Below are 17,680 nucleotides of genomic sequence, written 5' to 3'. Positions count from 1 at the left end.
ATGCTCTACTAATATCCCTCTTGTAGTGCTCTCCTTATGGCTGCTTTGCTGACTAGCTCTGCTTCAGCTCATAGTCCAGATGTAAACTCGTGTTGGGAAGAAGAAAGAGAAAAATGGAAGTTTCCATAAACTATCCAGCTAGTCTAATTCTGTAAGAATAACTTCTCTGTGTAATGTAAATTCTATTTTAGCATCCTGGTTTTTTCTTAACAATTCAGTGATTATTCAATGATGTTTTATTCAGTAACTAATGATGGACACTGTTGTTTTAGATGCACACACAAAACCAAAGTGGCTATACCAAATACCATTTACTTGAGACTCATTTGTGTGTGTGTGTGTGTGTGTGTGTGTGTGTGTGTGTGTGTGTGTATTCTGCTACCAAATGATGCATTGAAAATATATTTCCAGTGTATTAGATTCTGTAACATGAGGACTTCCTAGCATTTTGAAGAGCACAAGAATTTTTATAGATACATTTTCAGCTTACAGTTTGCCAACTTTGTTATAAAACAATTTATAACAACAGCAATTCTGTTTTATAATAGTTTTTCATAACTGCTATTTCAAAAGAGAAGATGAACACAGTAAACACAAAACTACTTCCCAAAACATTGTGAAAAATAAGATGCTTACACTGTATTTCACACCCTTGCTATAAAAATGGCTTCAGACTCAATATGAGTAAAGGAGGAAGGCAAAATATTTCTAAGCAATGATGAATTCCACAGCATGGGGGTGTAATGAGTAAAAGTGTGACCACCTAGTGCTTAATACCTGACTTGCAAGAGATAAGAGAATAAGAGAATATATGTATTTGTCCCAAGGAATTAAAAAAAAAAAGAACTGATAAGAAATTGGGTTTTAAACTAGGGGAAAAAGCTGTGAGGTGTGACCACCATTGTTACTGTACATATCACTGTGATGCTTTATAGAAGGTTTGCAGAACACTGTTACCTTGTCATAAGTGTTATATTTTGTAAGGAGGACAGATAGTTAGAAAATTACGAATTGTCATTACTGGTGCAACTGTTCATAAGGGTGAGTGCTAGTTAACCAGTCTGAGAAAATATTTGTACCTCAGAGTAACTAAATGTCTTGAATGGTAATTTAAGTGCCTAATTTGGATTTTTTGGAAGCCCTATGTGGTCATTACATGACTTTAAATATACTCTGGCACTTGCATGAGCTGTATGAGATCTAAGGTTAAATCATTGTCTACTTCTCAAATGCAGAGGGCTTAATGATCCTGTGAGATAGAGCCAGGATAAGGCAGGGCAGCATTACCCAAGCAGGGAATCCTGAATATATAATAATAGTTTGGAGGAGATAAGCAAAGTGATACAAATGTTCAGGGAGGGGGGGAAGGGATGGCTGGAGGAAAGGATTGGTCATTTTTAAGGAGGTAGCTACTGTGCAGCTAAAAATTCTTTTTTTTCCCAGCACAGCTGAGCTATTTCAGGGGCTGGTGCCACAGCTGGCCTCTCACAGAAATTTCATCCTGCTTTCCTTAGCTCTCTGCAGGATTTGATTGCTGAATGAAGACAAGAACAAGCAGGGGATCCACTGAAACTTCAGCAAGGACAGACATATTTGCAAGTGGCTGGGAGGTCCCACTCAAAGAATCCACTAAGAGAAGTGAAAGTAGCTTTTAAATTGTACAGTGCAAAAAAGCTGTGCAAACATAGCACTCAGATTGACACACACATCCAAAATCTGGTTGTCCATTTCTCACGTTAGCAGATAATGATAAAATTATTCTAATATAAAAATGCCATGCAAATGGAGCTTTGCACGGTTGTAAGGAGATCATGGCAATATAGGTAACAAACATGGATTTGCTTACAGGCCTACCCGTGACAGCGAGGATGAAGAAGATGATGAGAAAAAGGGAAGAGGTTGCACTCTTCAGTATCAGCATGCCATGGTGCGAGTCCTCACACAGTTTGTAGCCGAATCCTCTGATTTTGGAGGCCACCTGACCTATATGCTAGGTTCTGAGTGGCAGTTTGACATCACTGACCTTGTGACTGATTTCATGAAGGTAGAAGAACCCAAGATTGCTAAGCTTCAAGATGGCCGAGTTCTAGTTGGTCGTGAGCATGGCATCACCACGGTCCAGGTACAGCCTAAAATATTTCTATAGATTCAGCAGAGTTCTGCGTGCATACAAATTATAGTTACTTACCTTATAAAAATCCAATTATTTTCAGAAAAATAATTGCTGAAAAAAACTATATGCTAAACATAAAGGAAGTCTGAAGAGCTTTTCATTTTTGCTGTTTGTCATTTTCATATAATACACTTAGGTAAAACTTCCAAAGGGATTTATACATGTAAATGTGACTAGCAACACAGTGGGATTTTCTGAACGGTGAGACAGAATGCATGATCCACACAACTAGCTGCTTTGAATTTAAGTGGGAACTTAAAAACCTAATCTGTTAGAAAATTTTACTAAGGATCTACACACATCTCTACATGCCCAAATATCTTTGAAAAATTAGTCCCTTTATGTTCACTCTCTATCTATCTTCATGCATATTTTGTAATCAAAATAACAGTATGGGAGGGTTGCGGCTCCTCTGATGAAGTGTACACATCTGTAATGTGTTAATCACTCTAAAGTTTCCTTTGTAGTTAACACAACGAAGCGGGCACTTTTAGGGTTCAACTCTTCTAATACTAAAGCAAGTATCTCAGAGAGGTCAAGGGACTTAGGTCCTAAAAATTTCTCTCGACTGTAAAGGAGCAGAAGGCAGCTAGCTCAGACGCAGTTACCTACTCTGTAGAGGGCTGATGTTGGGTTAGATGAATCACACCTCCGATATTTTGGGCTTGAGCCATGTCCCTGGCATCAGTAGAAAGATGACCGTCTCCTTCAGAGGGTACTGGAAACAAGGTCTTAGGGCAGACTGACAGGACTATTTTGGCATGGAAAGATGCAGACAGGCACCCAGTGGCATTTTCAAAACCATTTTGTAAATCTCACTTTCATTTCATTCAGGTCCTCTGTGCCACTAAAGGGGTCAGGCCAAGTTCCTACCAGCCAGGCTTTGTACACTTATTTCTTCCCTTACTGAGCTTCAACGTTAATCAGTGCCTTACACTATGTCTTCCGCTGTACTGCGTTTATAGGAGGTTGTATAGAACATACAAAAATGACTTTTCTTCTGAAAAAATAAGTCCATTTAATTTAATCTACACTCCATAGCTGAAACAAAGCTGCAATTTTAAAGTGATGGGATGTTTTATTAAACTATTTTTTGTATAGATAGTAATTTAACAGCAAATGAGTATAATGTTTTGGGGAAACATCACTATAGCTTATAAACATATGGGACAAACTTAAGATTAATTGGAAGTGTTATGCTGATTAGAGTCTTATCTTGCCTTATAACACAGAGAAAGCTGCTGTTTCATACAAGACATTTGCTTTCTCTTTCAAGGTTCTGTCACCTCTTTCCGATTCCATCTTGGCGGAGAAGACAGTGGTAGTCCTAGATGACCGTGTAACAATTACAGATCTAGGAGTCCAACTAGTTTCAGGCTTGTCCCTCTCTTTGCAAATTAGCAAAGGAAATAAGAGAGCTATCGTTTCTACCACCTCTGCTTATGATATCCTTCATACTCCAAAACAGGTATGATTCAAATAGTATTTAGAATGTGTTTATTTTGTTTTGTCAGAAGCCAGGGAAAAGCTATCTAGTGAAAAATGTAGACAGCAAGTATAATGTATGACTGCATGAAAAGCTGTAACTTTGTATAGCAAGGACTGTTCATCTTCGTGACCAACTCCTACAGGTGCAAACACCCATACAAAAGGACCATTAAACTCTCCACAGCTGATATGCAGAACTGCATATCACAGGGAAAGTGATGTGCATGTCTGTGCATGCAAAATGCTATAGAAAGCATGCATATGCCTCTTAAGACACTTTTTCTATAGAAAAATATGGTGTAGCTACTTAAGCAGAGGTAGAAATCCTATGCTTTAATAGTCTCAGAGAGTCAGTTCAGCCAAAAGAACCTTTTAGATACATCTGTAGAATTTTTCATGATGTGCATGGCTGAAATCTTCTGATGGTTTTGTGCTTACTGTGGTTTTGAACCATATAATCTGAGGAATTAAACAGCTTCAGAGGAGACTGCAGAATTAAGCACATACATTTTTTTCATTGTATTTATTATAGAATTGAGACTCTGTCACTAGAGAATCTGCAACTACCTTTTTAGCACCCAAAATTTTCCATAAGGAAGCAAATTAGTTTGGTCAAACCATCATTAAAATATGGCAGTTTTGTGAGTGTTTCTATAGTTTCCAGAACAAACTACAATCACTTCTGTATGTTTCACGTAATATTATATATTTGAAAGCATGACAGAAAACTTAAAATATTGCATTCAAGTATTTTCTTGACCTAGTTTGTGTCAATGATCTGAACAGCATCGCTATTCTGACCCATAATAACTCTGCACATTGATTATATACCATTAAAACTGCAGAATTACAGAGATTCCCCATTATAGGTCCTCTACAAAATTAATTAACCAGGACTTTGGAAATACAATTATTTACATCATGTGGTCCTGGCATTCAAAAAAAAGGATTCTTACTTCAGCCTGAAAAAAGAACTTTCTAAATATTTTTGTCAGTGCCCTTTAATAAATGTAGATGACAGTCTCTTTGATAGTTCCTGAAGAGGAGGTATATGCCTCAGTGAGCTAGAGAATACAAACCTGCAAGTAGTAAATAAGTAAAGCAGAAGTTTTGACTTCTTTTTTGAAAAACAAAATAAACCAAAGTTATACTGTATATTTATTTTGCCAATGTCAAACTTAAATGACTGAGAGTCTGCTGTGTGGTCTCTTACCTTTCATACATTTTTTTCTCACCCTGTCTTCCCCCAGGAAGCCATAGTCAGTGCTTGGGTTTTGTTCAGCGATGGATCAGTGACACCTTTAGATATTTATGACTCGAAGGATTTCTCAATCACCATCACTTCACTGGATGAGATGGTAGTGTCTGCACACCAAAATCTTCAGTCAAAATGGCCTAGTATAGTAGCAGAAGGGGATGGGCAAGGACCTCTGATTAAAATTGAAATGGTCATCAGCGAGCCATGTCAAAAGACTAAGAGAAAGAGCATTCTGGCTGTTGGAAAAGGAAGTGTCAAAGTGAAGTTTGGTCAAAAAGATTCTGACCACAAAGGAAGCACCAATGATATTGATGACGTGGATAGAGACTTTAAAAGCCATGCAAGCAATTCTATAGAGAAGCCTGCAGAACAAGAGTGGACAGTACAAGAATGGTCTAAAAATGGAGCCCTTGGTAATCATGATGACAATGCAAACAAAAGCACAACTTCCACATCTCCCATTGATCAGGAGTCGCTGGAGGATGACCAGCTCCAAAATAACCCAACTGCCTTCACAGGTTTCCCTACACAAGTAGAAATACCAGAGCAAAACAATCCAAGTGATCTTACATTGACTTCAAGAGGATTAACAGATTTGGAGATTGGCATGTATGCCCTGCTCTGTGTCTTCTGCTTGGCAATCTTGGTCTTTTTGATTAACTGTGTGGCTTTTGCTTGGAAGTACAGGCATAAAAGGTTTGCTGTGAGTGAGCAAGGCAACATTCCCCATTCCCATGATTGGGTATGGCTTGGAAATGAGGTTGAACTGCTGGAAAACCCAGTTGACATTTCGCTCCCGTCAGAGGAGTGCACTACCATGATTGACAGAGGAATGCAGTTTGAAGAAAGCAACTTTCTTCTTAATGGAAGTTCTCAGAAGACTCTTCATAATCATATCCTCAGATCTTCTGAGTACGTTTGTGAAAAAGAAGTTAAAAGTGAACCTATAAATTCTTCTGGGCCAAAGCAGAAGCGTGTAAAGTTCACTTCATATACAACAATACTGCCAGAGGATGGAGGTCCCTATACCAACTCAATTCTATTTGACAGTGACGATAATATTAAATGGGTATGCCAAGATATGAATCTTGGTGATTCCAAGGAACTTAGGGACTATATGGAAAGACTGCAAGACAATATGTAAAACTACTTTCTTATGTTTGTAATCACCTTTATGCCTTCTGTTTATGGATGGTGGAACAGTCAGTCCAGTCAGCAATAGGAACAAGAGAGTCCAACCTTCGAGTTACTGAGATAATAACCTGATATCACTGAGCAGGTACAAGAGGCTGGCTGAGTTAAACCTGTTTCACCATAAACCAGGATGTGCCCCTAAAACAGCTACCTGTAGGTGTTGGAGGTGTCACACGATGGCTGTTTTTGTATACTGCCTGGTACTAGCAAAATGCTAATACAACTACGCTCAGACTCAGAGGAGACTTCATTTGTTTATCTCTCATGATAAATGGTAAATAAGAAAAGAGAGGGATCTTTGCATTGATTTTTCTAGTCGTCGTCCTTTGTAAAGCACAGTGAACATTTCTTGCTTACAGCCTGAAACAAGGCTTACATTAAAAGGGATCTGAATGAATCTAATTTTATTGCTTATGCGCAATACAGCCAAGTAGTCTTACTATTTTTTTACACATATAAAAGCCCTCATGTGGTTCTTCATATTGTTTATGAATTTTATTTGACTTAGGGAACATTAGATATTTTCTTTGAAGATTTTTTTGGTTGTACCAAAGTGTAGTACAGTAATATTTATAATGATTCAAGTTTTCTATTCATGCATATCAGCCCATAGAAATACCTCCTTCATCACTTAATACCTTTCTCCTTTCCATGTGGGTCTTTAATATTTGAAACATAGAAAGGTGTTAGAACTCTTACTGGGAAAGGGTTGTCTCTTCTTACAGGGAACTGTAAATAAAATAATAAACCCTGGAAAATAAAAATCAAGGAGTAGCCTTGGGTTTACTTTTGTCATTGATGACCTGAAAAGGTAACCTGCAACAAAACAGCATGTATTTCAGAGAAAAATGCTTTTGCTGAAACAGCAACTTGGTTGGTGACACATATTAGTATCACAATGAAACATTCAAATGTGGTATTGAAATGCATAAAATAGGAAGGAAATTTCCTGGCAAATAAGCGAAGACTTGGAATCAGTGTTACTCTGTACTGATAAAATAATGCATTGATGATGGAGTTTACCAGTACACTGAAGTCCATATACAAGGGCTAGTACCCCAGATCTTGTCTAAAACATCCCTGATCATAAGGCTGCTGAAAAGAAGATCTTTATGTTATATTTCATTAAAAAAGGAAGAAAAGACAACACACACTGGACACCTTAAAAAGTGACTATTCCCAAATTTAACAAGGAAAACATTATGCTGGAGAGTCAAAGCTGTCATTTCATGTACATTATATGTATTTTCATATTGAAGGATAACTGAAAAATGTTAAAAATTCCAGTTAGAAAACAATGAATCCACAAAATGCTTAACAAAAACAATAAAGTACATATTCTTGTGATGGATCCTGTTAAATAAACACAAGATCCAAACTACAACTGCCTTACATATCCTATTCCCTAACTTTTAGGTAGATCAAAATCAGATTTGAATTTTATAATCTAGTCTTGATTTTAGAACAGGCCAGACATCCTATACTCTGCATTTGGATCCTGATCCAAACTGGGAACACCTTTAGCATAATTACTGTGCTATAATATCAATGGTGACACTACAAAGGACAATGAAGATGTCAGGCCTATATAAATGATTACAGACTTACGTTTGCTGCCACTGAACTGCATAGTAAGGGATAGCATATACTGTAATCCAGTCTTAAGCAGGTCAAATAATTGACCATAAAGATGCTTCCACTTGAAAAGGGATATGGTACTTGCAGGTCAAATGAAATCTCAGGATGTTTAACATTCTCTCCTCTCTGAATGATCCAGGCCTCATAAGGAAATAATTATTTCATACTGTGACCCTGAGTATTACCAACAGAAAAATCCTTGTTTAAAATTCAGCATCTCTTCCCACTGTGTTATTCTGTATTTGGCCCCAGCATAAACCAAGAGTATTGCTTGCACAAGACTAAATGAATATAAATTGATCACAAATAAATTTAGACTAGAAATCTGAGGAAACCACCTCCTTATGGAAGTTGCAGAAGGCAAACAGCATAACTATTTTCATGAATGCACCTCCATCAGTTTACCAGTGAAGCTGTATGATCTTACAGCAGTGTGCTGGACTTCACGACCCATTTCTTACTGTGGCCCCAGTTCTGCTAAGTACACCAGTAGATGCCTAACTCCATCCCTAGTCAGTATGCCATCTCAGCACACTGAATGCAAAGGCACTTGCAGTTGTGCTTATATGCTCTTCTGAATCATTAATACGGAACAGAAGTCAGAAGCTTTATTTATTTATTCAGGAAATTTCCCCCTCAAGGGATATGGCTTGAAAGACTATCACTAAGTTAGGGTGCCTCTCTACTGCCATATTGATGTGCGCTTGACCTTGTACTTGAGGCCTAGTCCCTGGCTGGCCATAGTATCTACAGACTGACAGATGTTCAGGCTGCACGCTAGTGTGTGGAAGATACTTTGAATGTAGAAGCAGGACAGTTCTACATGCTATGTGGACACTCCAAAAGCCTCCAAAGGTGACCTGAGGCTTTTTTCAGCATTTATGTATGTAGCTTGAAAACCCTGTGCACTCAGATATTTTTACCAAAGAGAGTTATAAACACAGGGTTCCAGGACTGTTAGTATTGAACCAGAGCTAGTTTCATGCTGGTGTTTGTATGTATAGAAAACACTCTGCAGTAGAAACTGAAGTATAAATAGGATCCTGGTAAAGTTCTAGCTCAGTACAGCACCTATTAGCATAGTCAAATTTAAGGTCTTACCAGGCTCAGTGGTCGAATATAGGGTTACGAGTCCTGACATTTGCACTCGCAGGCATCATACACAAATCCATCCCTAAGTTAAAATACAAAATACAGTCAGTTAGAAAGCTAAGGAGTATGGCCACTACTGGTGTATAATAAAAAAAAAATAATTAGCATACAGCCTTCCATGAAAAAGACCTCCTTCCACCCCCAAATCTGGCAATGGGGGAAAAAACCCTACAACTGCAGGGTCATAAAACACTTTTTTAAAGATCATGTGTTGTTACATGAAAGTTCTTACATGGAAAAATGGCAATACATGAAACAAAGATTAGAAGTGAGAAGAGAAAGTTCTGTTCTCAGCAACGCTCGGATAATGCCATTAAAACAAGTGGAGTTATTCTGGATTTATGCTGGTTTAAGAGCTTATGTTACTTCTCACAAAATCAGAAGAATTTAGATGAATATATTTGATGCAAAATAATAGTTCTGAGTTGATGTATGACTATGAAAAATAGTGAAATGCAGTCATCTTAAATGAAGTATCTCAATTTTTAGTTTTGAAATTATGGCACATTTTAAATATAAGTAAAATGACTTAATTAAAATTATTGGGAAAAAAGGAAAAATTTTCTGATTCATCTAATTTTTTTTCTTTTTTTGGTTCAATCAATGAGTCAAAAAACTTTAAAAAAGTATTTTATTCATGCAGCTGTAATATTCAGTACTTTGCTGTGCTGTTAAATGACCATCATTTGTATGCCAATAAAAGAATCTCTGCTTCTGAGATGATAACTAAGCAAATGAAGCAAGGAGATTAAGAGGCAGAATATTTATGTAAGCAAGAAACTAGAATTGACTAAAAAGAAAATAAAAACTATACTGATGGATTAATTAGAATTATGCTTCAGTAGTTTCCCAGGGAAGCAACCTGTAATTTAATGCTGCATAAACAGTACATCTTATTTATGGCATGTATGGAAAGACATGGTGGGCAAGTTTCTTTTCCTGCTATCGAGGAAAGAGAGTATGTAGTATCAATACATATACCAGGAGATATCCAGGAAAAATTGTATACACACAGAGTGGATTAATGGAATACAGGGAGTTTGTGAACTTTATAAATAAAGCTGATGCCAGACCCTCAGCTCTTGTAAATCAGAGCTGAGTGACTTATGCCAGCTGAAGATCTGGCACATAGAGAATATAAAAGCAAGAGCTAGTTTTCATCTGTGCAGAACTTCTTTCATTTGGACATTACACGGCCTAGCGCCATGTGGCTTGTCTATGCATTCTTTCTCATTTAAATAAGAATTTAGGAAACCAGTGCCCTGCTCTCCTCTTGATGTAGAACCACATAGATTAATGTTTTGAGCTGCTGTTTCTTAATTCATATTGGAGAATGTACAAGAAACTCTTACAGCCATATGACACAGTACAAACAGTCCATTATATAATGGAAAATATTTGTATTTCAAAGTAGCGTACTCTAATGAATGAAATACCAATTTTTCATAGAAGATATGCTCTTTTCTGAAATATAACTCATGTGCACTACATTGAAATACACTTTAGTGTATTGTGAAATGCATACATTAATTGCTGAAACTATAACACTGAATATGTATATACATCACACCCAAAATATTTATACAATATACTAAGTCTTAGATGTGTAACATAATGAATTCTGTACAAAATAAACTGTAAGTTAAGACAATGAAAGAGAACTTTTATATCTGTGTAATTTGTATGGTAAGTTATTCAAGCCTCAGTTTTCATCTTTAAATGTGCCCTTTAAAAAAATGTTCATTTTCTATAGACAGATCTCTGAAATAAAGTCTTCATTCTTCAGAAAAGAAGCAATTGAAAGACTGTGAAAAAGACACAAATTCTGCTGGAGAAATAAACATACTGTTGATGTGATTTTTAAATTTGACTCTAAACCGCTTTGCATTTATACTGATCAAGCTGTTCTGCTGGTGTGGTTGAGGGTGATGCACCAGCAAGTGACCAGTACATAGCACTGTGCCAAATCAATACCATACGGGTTGCTCAAATGCCTCCTTGCTCAAAGCATCATGAATTACCAAATTACAGTCCAAGGGTTTCACCCAACCCTCCTTGCAAGACAGTGCTCCAGCTCTCTGTTTCTTTAGCAAGTGATCCTTTCCTTGAACCAAATGCAAAGAACAGATGAACATATCAAATGATCATTGTTTTGCTAAGTAAAATAGAGAGTTAATATAACAAACTTAACCGGTCCCTTTGGTTCCCCAGTGTGAATCATCAAGGGACAGATTTTGCTCCACTGTAGTGAATTTACTTCTAGGATTTCTGAAGTTTCCCTTAGAATCAAAAAGGGCCTCAAAATTATTAAGTGACCATTAAGCTCATCCCAAGAGCCACTAATGCCAAAATAGGAAATTGAGCCTCAGGTTTTACTGTTTGCTCAAGGTCTTGGAGACTGTGGCAGAACCAGAAATACAGACTCTAATCCTTTAGCTTCACCTCTGGGTGTACTTACGCCTCCCACAGTAAATATAGTAACAGACATCAGTGCTCTGCACATGCTTCCATCTTGCTGATTTCAGCTGCAACAAGTTTGAGATCTGGCTGCACAAACTCACTGCAGATGTATGGGCTGCCTTTATGTTAACGAGAGCAACTTAACATCATGTGAATGATTTAAAGATCACCATTTTAATTTCTAACATATTGAAACTTGCTTTTTTATGAGGTCAGTTGGATAAATGGATTGGAAGGATTTTCATGTACTTTGGGCACAAATTCCAGTCAGTCCACTTGATAATCTCAACAGTAAAAGAAGAAACGTTTCTCATAAATAACACATTTTGTACTGGCAATTGTATCTGGTCTCAACTCAAACCATACTATGACACCCTTCCACCAAGTAGTGTCCACTAAGTAGGATTTATAAACCAGTATGGACCAAGGCTTGTATCATTCCTTCTGCTGTGTCTTGGGTTAATTATTTAAAAATCAATGGGCGCTGATGTTATACAACTCAAGTAAGGAGCTCACTATTTAGTGGAAATGACCAATGGATATTTTATTCTTACACTTTAAAACTTTAGAGAGTAGAATATACTCTCCAATGCTGCAATATTATCTCTAGGAAGTTTTTTTTTTTTTTTTTAAATCAATCAACATTAAAAACATTAACTAAAAAGCATAGTCCATACGAACAAAATTCTGATCTCACTCAAATACAAGACTGTATTACAAAGCATTCATTTTCAGTTAGGTCTACACTGTCTTTGTAATTTACCCATATACAAACATTACAAAGAATGATGACCTTTTAAATGTATTTACACCCAAATCTTATCCATTAGTTACTTCCTGTGCTCAAATACCATGCTGGCAGAAGTTACAGTATGTTCTAAGTAGGATGTAATCCTGGTCCCACTGGAACCATGATAATGTCAATAATATCAGGATTTCCTGGTATACTGGGTGCTGCTACCAGCCAATACCAAAGTCCCACAGCAGTTTTCTGCTGGCCAAGGTCTGACCCTGTCTAGTGGCAAGAGGAACACACATACATACCAGTACTTACAGTATGAAAATGTTCTCTTGCTTATTGTTCCATACTTACTTACTTTTTTTGCTACGTGCATATGCTGGTGGCATTTATACAGCCTATATTTTCAAGTATATGCACATGTCATAAAATGAAACTAGTAGTCTGTAGGCTGAGTTTCTGTATGGGTTTGTTTTTTATGAAGGATATTTGTAGCTTAAAATGGCAAAAAAAGCCCATACAAAAACATACTGTGACCTGTTCTTGGCAAGGGATCCATACACTATGCATCAAATACTAATCAAGCCACCAGTCTGGGCATAAGTCTAGTACAGACTAATACTAGACTCCACATAAGAACTGAAACTCATTCTTTAGGTGAAGTTTGTGACCTATGGTCTTTGCAGAGATTCCCTCTCTCCACACATAAAGAACTTTACCCATCATGAAAGGTGCTTGAAAAAGTGAAGCATGAGTTAATTGCATCTTCTTTAAAAACAAAACACAGAAATCTCATATTGAAAGCTTAACATTTCTGATACAAAGTGGCATTATTGTCCATTATGCATTAACAAGTGATTAAAATTTTCAGAAATGTGTAACAGATACTGTATAAACAGATGCCATTTACCATACTGCAAGCTATAAATCAACCTTTCACTTGAGGTAAAATATTCCTCCTTCCACGGAAAATTAATTTTGACAAGGTGCTTTATTTTATTTCCAATAGATAGCTTAATAGTGTGTTTTATTTTCACAATTTAATTCAATTTTGGAATGCAGTGAATGGTCAGAGCCAAAACCTAGGCAAACTAAGTGAAGCCATCTGGCTAGTGCAAGGAAATAAAACATAGAGGTGAAAACTCTGTCTAATCATAGTTATGACTTTGTTAACAATTCCCCTTTGTTTGTATGAGCTGGGTGTAGGTATCCATTTTAATCACAGGCACAGGAAGTAAGACAGACTTTTACTATGCTACATATGCCTAACAGGTGGCATGTACCATGTGTTTCATGGCATCATTACTAATATCTAGCTGACAGCACAAATTTGACCAATACAAATGAAAATGTTGTGGATTTTTTTTTTTTTTAAGTTTAAATTGCTTGTTAACTTCCAAAAGCCTGTTTTACAATGAAAGGTTCTAAGAGTCTCTTTTCCTGGAGTAGTTTAGCAAGGACTAAAAGGATTGCTACATAGCAGGGTATAAATAGCAAAATTCAGGACTTTATCCAAAGCCACATGATGATAATGGGAAGTTTTCCACTCATGTCGGCTATTGCACAAAAGGGGTCAGCTAGAATCCCCCATCCACTTAACTGTAATCACAAAAGGCCAGTTTCAGCAGCTGGTTTTCATTTAAGAGCAACAGCACACTGGTACTGAAACCACACATTACAGAAATCTGCCTACAGAGCAAGAGAAGGGGACTGCACAGAGGAAACACAGCGGTGGTAAGCTCTCTTCAATCAAGAGAGGAGAAAGGGCACAGCACAAGTTGGGAGAAATCAGAGGGAGGACCCAAACATCACATTTTTGAAAATACCCAGAGCAGCACTATTAGCAAGCTCTCTGCTGGCCACAGCAAAATTGTCAGACACTGGGACCCCAGTCTGGAGACTCAAGGTCGGCGTGACTAGGGAGAGGTCTGTGTGTAGGACTGCATCCAAGAAAGAGAGAGTCAGCAGCCTACTGCTCATCTGACTAGGAGCCATAAGGTGACAAACAGTCTTCCTCACAGATTACCAACATGCATGGTTTTGACTGTTTTTCCTTACCTTGCTGAGTCTCGTGCTGGAATCAGCCATGCAATTGTGCAAAAGCAGTATTTTGGCTTGTCATGTAATTATCCAGTAAGTGCTCCATGTGATAGTGACATGAAAGAATACAAAGATACGCACGCACACGCACACCCCCCCCCAACCATACTGCATGGCTCTTTGGTTCTAAGTCTTTGCCAGTGAGAGCCTCTATTGGTGTCATTTTAGTGTCTTAGAGGTCCCTCTGCATGACACTAAAATGGCAGTGGCTGCTATGGACTCAAGCTGCATTACACAACAAGTCACTGAAGGGACATTTTGAAAATGCTACTTATGCAAAGTTCTGACAAAGCTGGGCTTCTGTGAAAAAAAATCTGACATGGGAATTGCTATGTTGGGTCACAAATGGTCATCTACGCTGACATCCTGTTACAGTCTGTAACTACAAAAAGATGATTCAGCAAATGTCGAGGAAAACTCATGGCACAAACCTGTGCAATAACCTCTCCGGCATACCCATGTGCAAAGAAAAAGCCAGTTTTCAGCCAAGGCCTGATAAATACAGGTTGTTATTCAACAGAGCAAATACAGTTATTTTTCTAAAATCACTCCATAAGGTAAAACCATGGAGATAGGTATACTTGTCTAGGTGCCTGGTTACATGATTACTGGAAATCAATGTATAAAATGAGCTCCTTTATCTGCCATATCAGTAAATATTGTGTATGGTGCCTATGCTGGCTCCAGGTTAGATTTGGCCCACTGCAGAACACGATTATTCAAGTCTATTTCTGGCTCTGAGCTGTCTCTAATGCATCCCTCTAACAAAGCAAATGCTTTAAAAGCACCAAAACAAGCACCACCAAAATATAAAATAGCAAGGGATTTCAGGCTTTTAGAGTTTGTGTCAGAAGAAGCTGAGTGCATAACTAAAGGGATTTAATTTGATGTCCCACAGAAGCTGCATTCCTCTAGATAAGGTTTACTAGAAGCCATAGTTTTTAAGGGCATTCTCTAATTTCGAAAGAGTTCAGCTTATTCCTGCTATATATTTTATATATATATATATATATATATATTTATATATATAATTTCTTTCTATTCATACCACCAGCAGAAAGTATATTGAAAAAGAAAAGTTGGCAGGATACCTGCTCACAATAGGGATATAATGAACCATTTTGGGATTCTTGATTACTTCTCAAACAGGAGGATGCTGAGGTCTATCAGGTTGAGAACCATGCGACTGCACCACCTCCTGGACCCTATGTGAAGCGGAGCAGAGACAAGTGCTTCCTTAGGGTGCCTTGCCTGCACGTAAGTGCAGAAGTACAGTACCTCAGAAACCGGACAGTGGCAGCATAGGAAGAGGAAAAAGGTTTACAGTAAATGCAGAAGCCTAATATGCCTGAGAGGATTTTGCACTTAAGTAACAAAGGATAAGCCAGTTGGCCCTTTTCTTAACAAGTTTATTATACACCCAAGAGGCACTGTCTCATTCTTAAAACAACTGCTTCCACTTTAAACTAAGCTTCATTTAAATAAGGACACGACATAGTATTTTCAAAGGCAAACCAGGATCAGAGCAAGGACTGTGATGAATGTTCAGCTGTTATTTTACTGTGCTATCTTTTTTTTTTTTGCTAGAGCTTACTCTGTAAGGCTCTTGGCCATTGTAACTCATGAGGATGTACAGTATTTTTTAAAGAAAATGCTAGTGATTTGAGTCAGTGCAGTACATACCAGCATGTGAATAATGGAAGTATGCATCTGTCAATACAATACGCCTCATAAATTAACTAGTTCCCTTGACTTGCCAGAAGCTGTCACAGTGGCACTACTAAGAGACATACAAGTACCTGGCGCTGTTTTTTGCCTTAATTTTCTGCGTACTTAATTTAAGTCCGTAAATTTTGAAATTTGCTTCATACAAGCTCTTGAGTCATTCAATCTGGCCATTAATTTGGACTCATCCTTAAAATTAATCCAGCTGCTGCTGATGTTCACAGGTGGGTTTTTTTAGCAGGTTACAGGACTCTGCTACAAAAGAGAAATTCGCCTTCTGCCTAGGACCTGAGCTAACCTCTAGCAAGCAATATTCCTCATATTAACAAAATTCAAAGAGGACTAGTATGACTCACATTTAAATGCATTACATGTACAGGTTACATAGGTACAAGGTACTTCTGCAGCTGCAGGACTGAAAATTTTCAGGGAGGGGAAAACAAAAAGATTTCTACCATCTTTCTTGGAAATCGCTTTCACGAAAGGTAAGAATATTTAGTGTTAAAAAAGCATTTGGACCTTCTAGGAAAGACACAGCAGAGCCTAGAACGACTGAGGTAGCCAAACAGGTAAAGAAGGTGGTAATACTAGATATTTTCTCAGCAAAAGCATCATGTACTCTGTAAACAATATACCATGCAGCTAGCTGTTTTCATGGCATCAAAAGAGAAAGCAGAATACTAGATTCATAGTATTTTGTTTTTCCCTGGACAGGGCTAATTTGTTAAAGTGCTGCAAATCTTTTAATCACTTGAAGCTATGTGCTTTTTTTTTTCGAATCTATTTCTGCCTGGTTTAATCTTTTTTAAACACCATTTTATACACTAAACCTGGCACATCGCTACTGTGAGATAGTTCAAGACTTGTTTGCCTTTGTAGTCAGAAAAAAAAGATCTCACAAACCAAGTCTCTTGCCACGGGAGTACGAGTGCTTTCCCAGAGAAGGCAGGCAGTAATGGAAGCCTTCCACTGTTCAAAGGGGAAGAAGAGTGCACAGGGAGGGAGGAAATAAATAAGGTACTTGGATATGCAAACCAGAGCCTTACCTTTCTAAACAGTGTTAACAACTGTCTCTAGTCCAAGATGTGAATGAATCTCCAATAAAAAAAGCTACTGAGATTTTCAAATACTCTTTGGCATCTGCATCCATTTTGACATCCCTTACAGTATCCAAATACCTCTGACAAATTCTGTTAGGCAGGCAGAAGCCTAAATTGTCCTGAAAACTAACAGGGCTTGTGTTCCCAGGTGCCTCTGGGTAACATTTTACAAACCATCGTAAATGATTTATGACCTTAACCTCCCAGTCAGGCAGCAGGACTTAGTCACATCTGCCTTTATTTGCTTAAGCATTACAGCAGAAAAGATTATGAGAGCCACAAAGACAGATACCTCTCACTCACTTTGCTAAATATATTGAGAAAAATTTGGTCCAACTATTTTGACATTAAGCAATATTAGCTTTATTCTCTTTCCTTCAGAAGACTGCACTTTTCCACATATCTAAATTAGAAAATACATGCTCTGTCATTTCTATTGTAGCCACAACTTAGTGACCCATTAAATATGAACCAGTTCACTGAATAGAGAAACTAAAAACAAAAACAACCCCCCAAATTAGAAAATTAGTTAAAAAAAAAAGTTTTAGGCAACAGCTTTTTATTTTTAACTGTCATCTCAACTAATACAACCTATTAGTTTCAAAACAAAGCATCTACTTCTTCCTTTTCTTCCTTTTTCAAACGCAATGCAG

The 17,680-nt window shown here is 37.5% G+C and overlaps 1 protein-coding gene and 1 long non-coding RNA gene across 3 annotated transcripts in view; one reads left to right on the top strand and one right to left on the bottom strand.

Moving 5' to 3' along the window:
- LOC106489907 (transmembrane protein 132B-like) overlaps positions 1–7,250 on the top strand; it is a 148,761-nt gene extending 141,511 nt beyond the window's left edge. The window contains exons 5-7 of the mRNA XM_013949195.2: positions 1,849–2,122; positions 3,450–3,641; positions 4,912–7,250. Coding sequence (XP_013804649.1) covers positions 1,849–2,122; positions 3,450–3,641; positions 4,912–6,063 — 1,618 coding nt within the window. The 3' untranslated portion in view covers positions 6,064–7,250. The remainder of the gene's footprint in view (positions 1–1,848; positions 2,123–3,449; positions 3,642–4,911) is intronic.
- Positions 1–17,680, bottom strand: part of LOC106489908 (uncharacterized) — a 74,957-nt gene that overhangs the window by 8,342 nt on the left and 48,935 nt on the right. Inside the window, exon 2 of one of the 2 annotated variants that reach the window (XR_010885932.1) lies at positions 8,853–8,925. This is a non-coding gene — a long non-coding RNA (uncharacterized lncRNA). Of the gene's footprint in view, positions 1–8,852; positions 10,735–17,680 lie in introns of those variants that run through there. The other variant, XR_001293493.2, reaches the window with a different exon arrangement.

Source organism: Apteryx mantelli, chromosome 17 (genome assembly GCF_036417845.1).
Source record: "Apteryx mantelli isolate bAptMan1 chromosome 17, bAptMan1.hap1, whole genome shotgun sequence".
Taxonomy (NCBI): Eukaryota; Metazoa; Chordata; class Aves; order Apterygiformes; family Apterygidae; genus Apteryx; species Apteryx mantelli.
The sequence above is the reverse complement of the archived record's forward strand: the minus strand, read 5'-3'. Positions and strand labels throughout refer to the sequence as shown.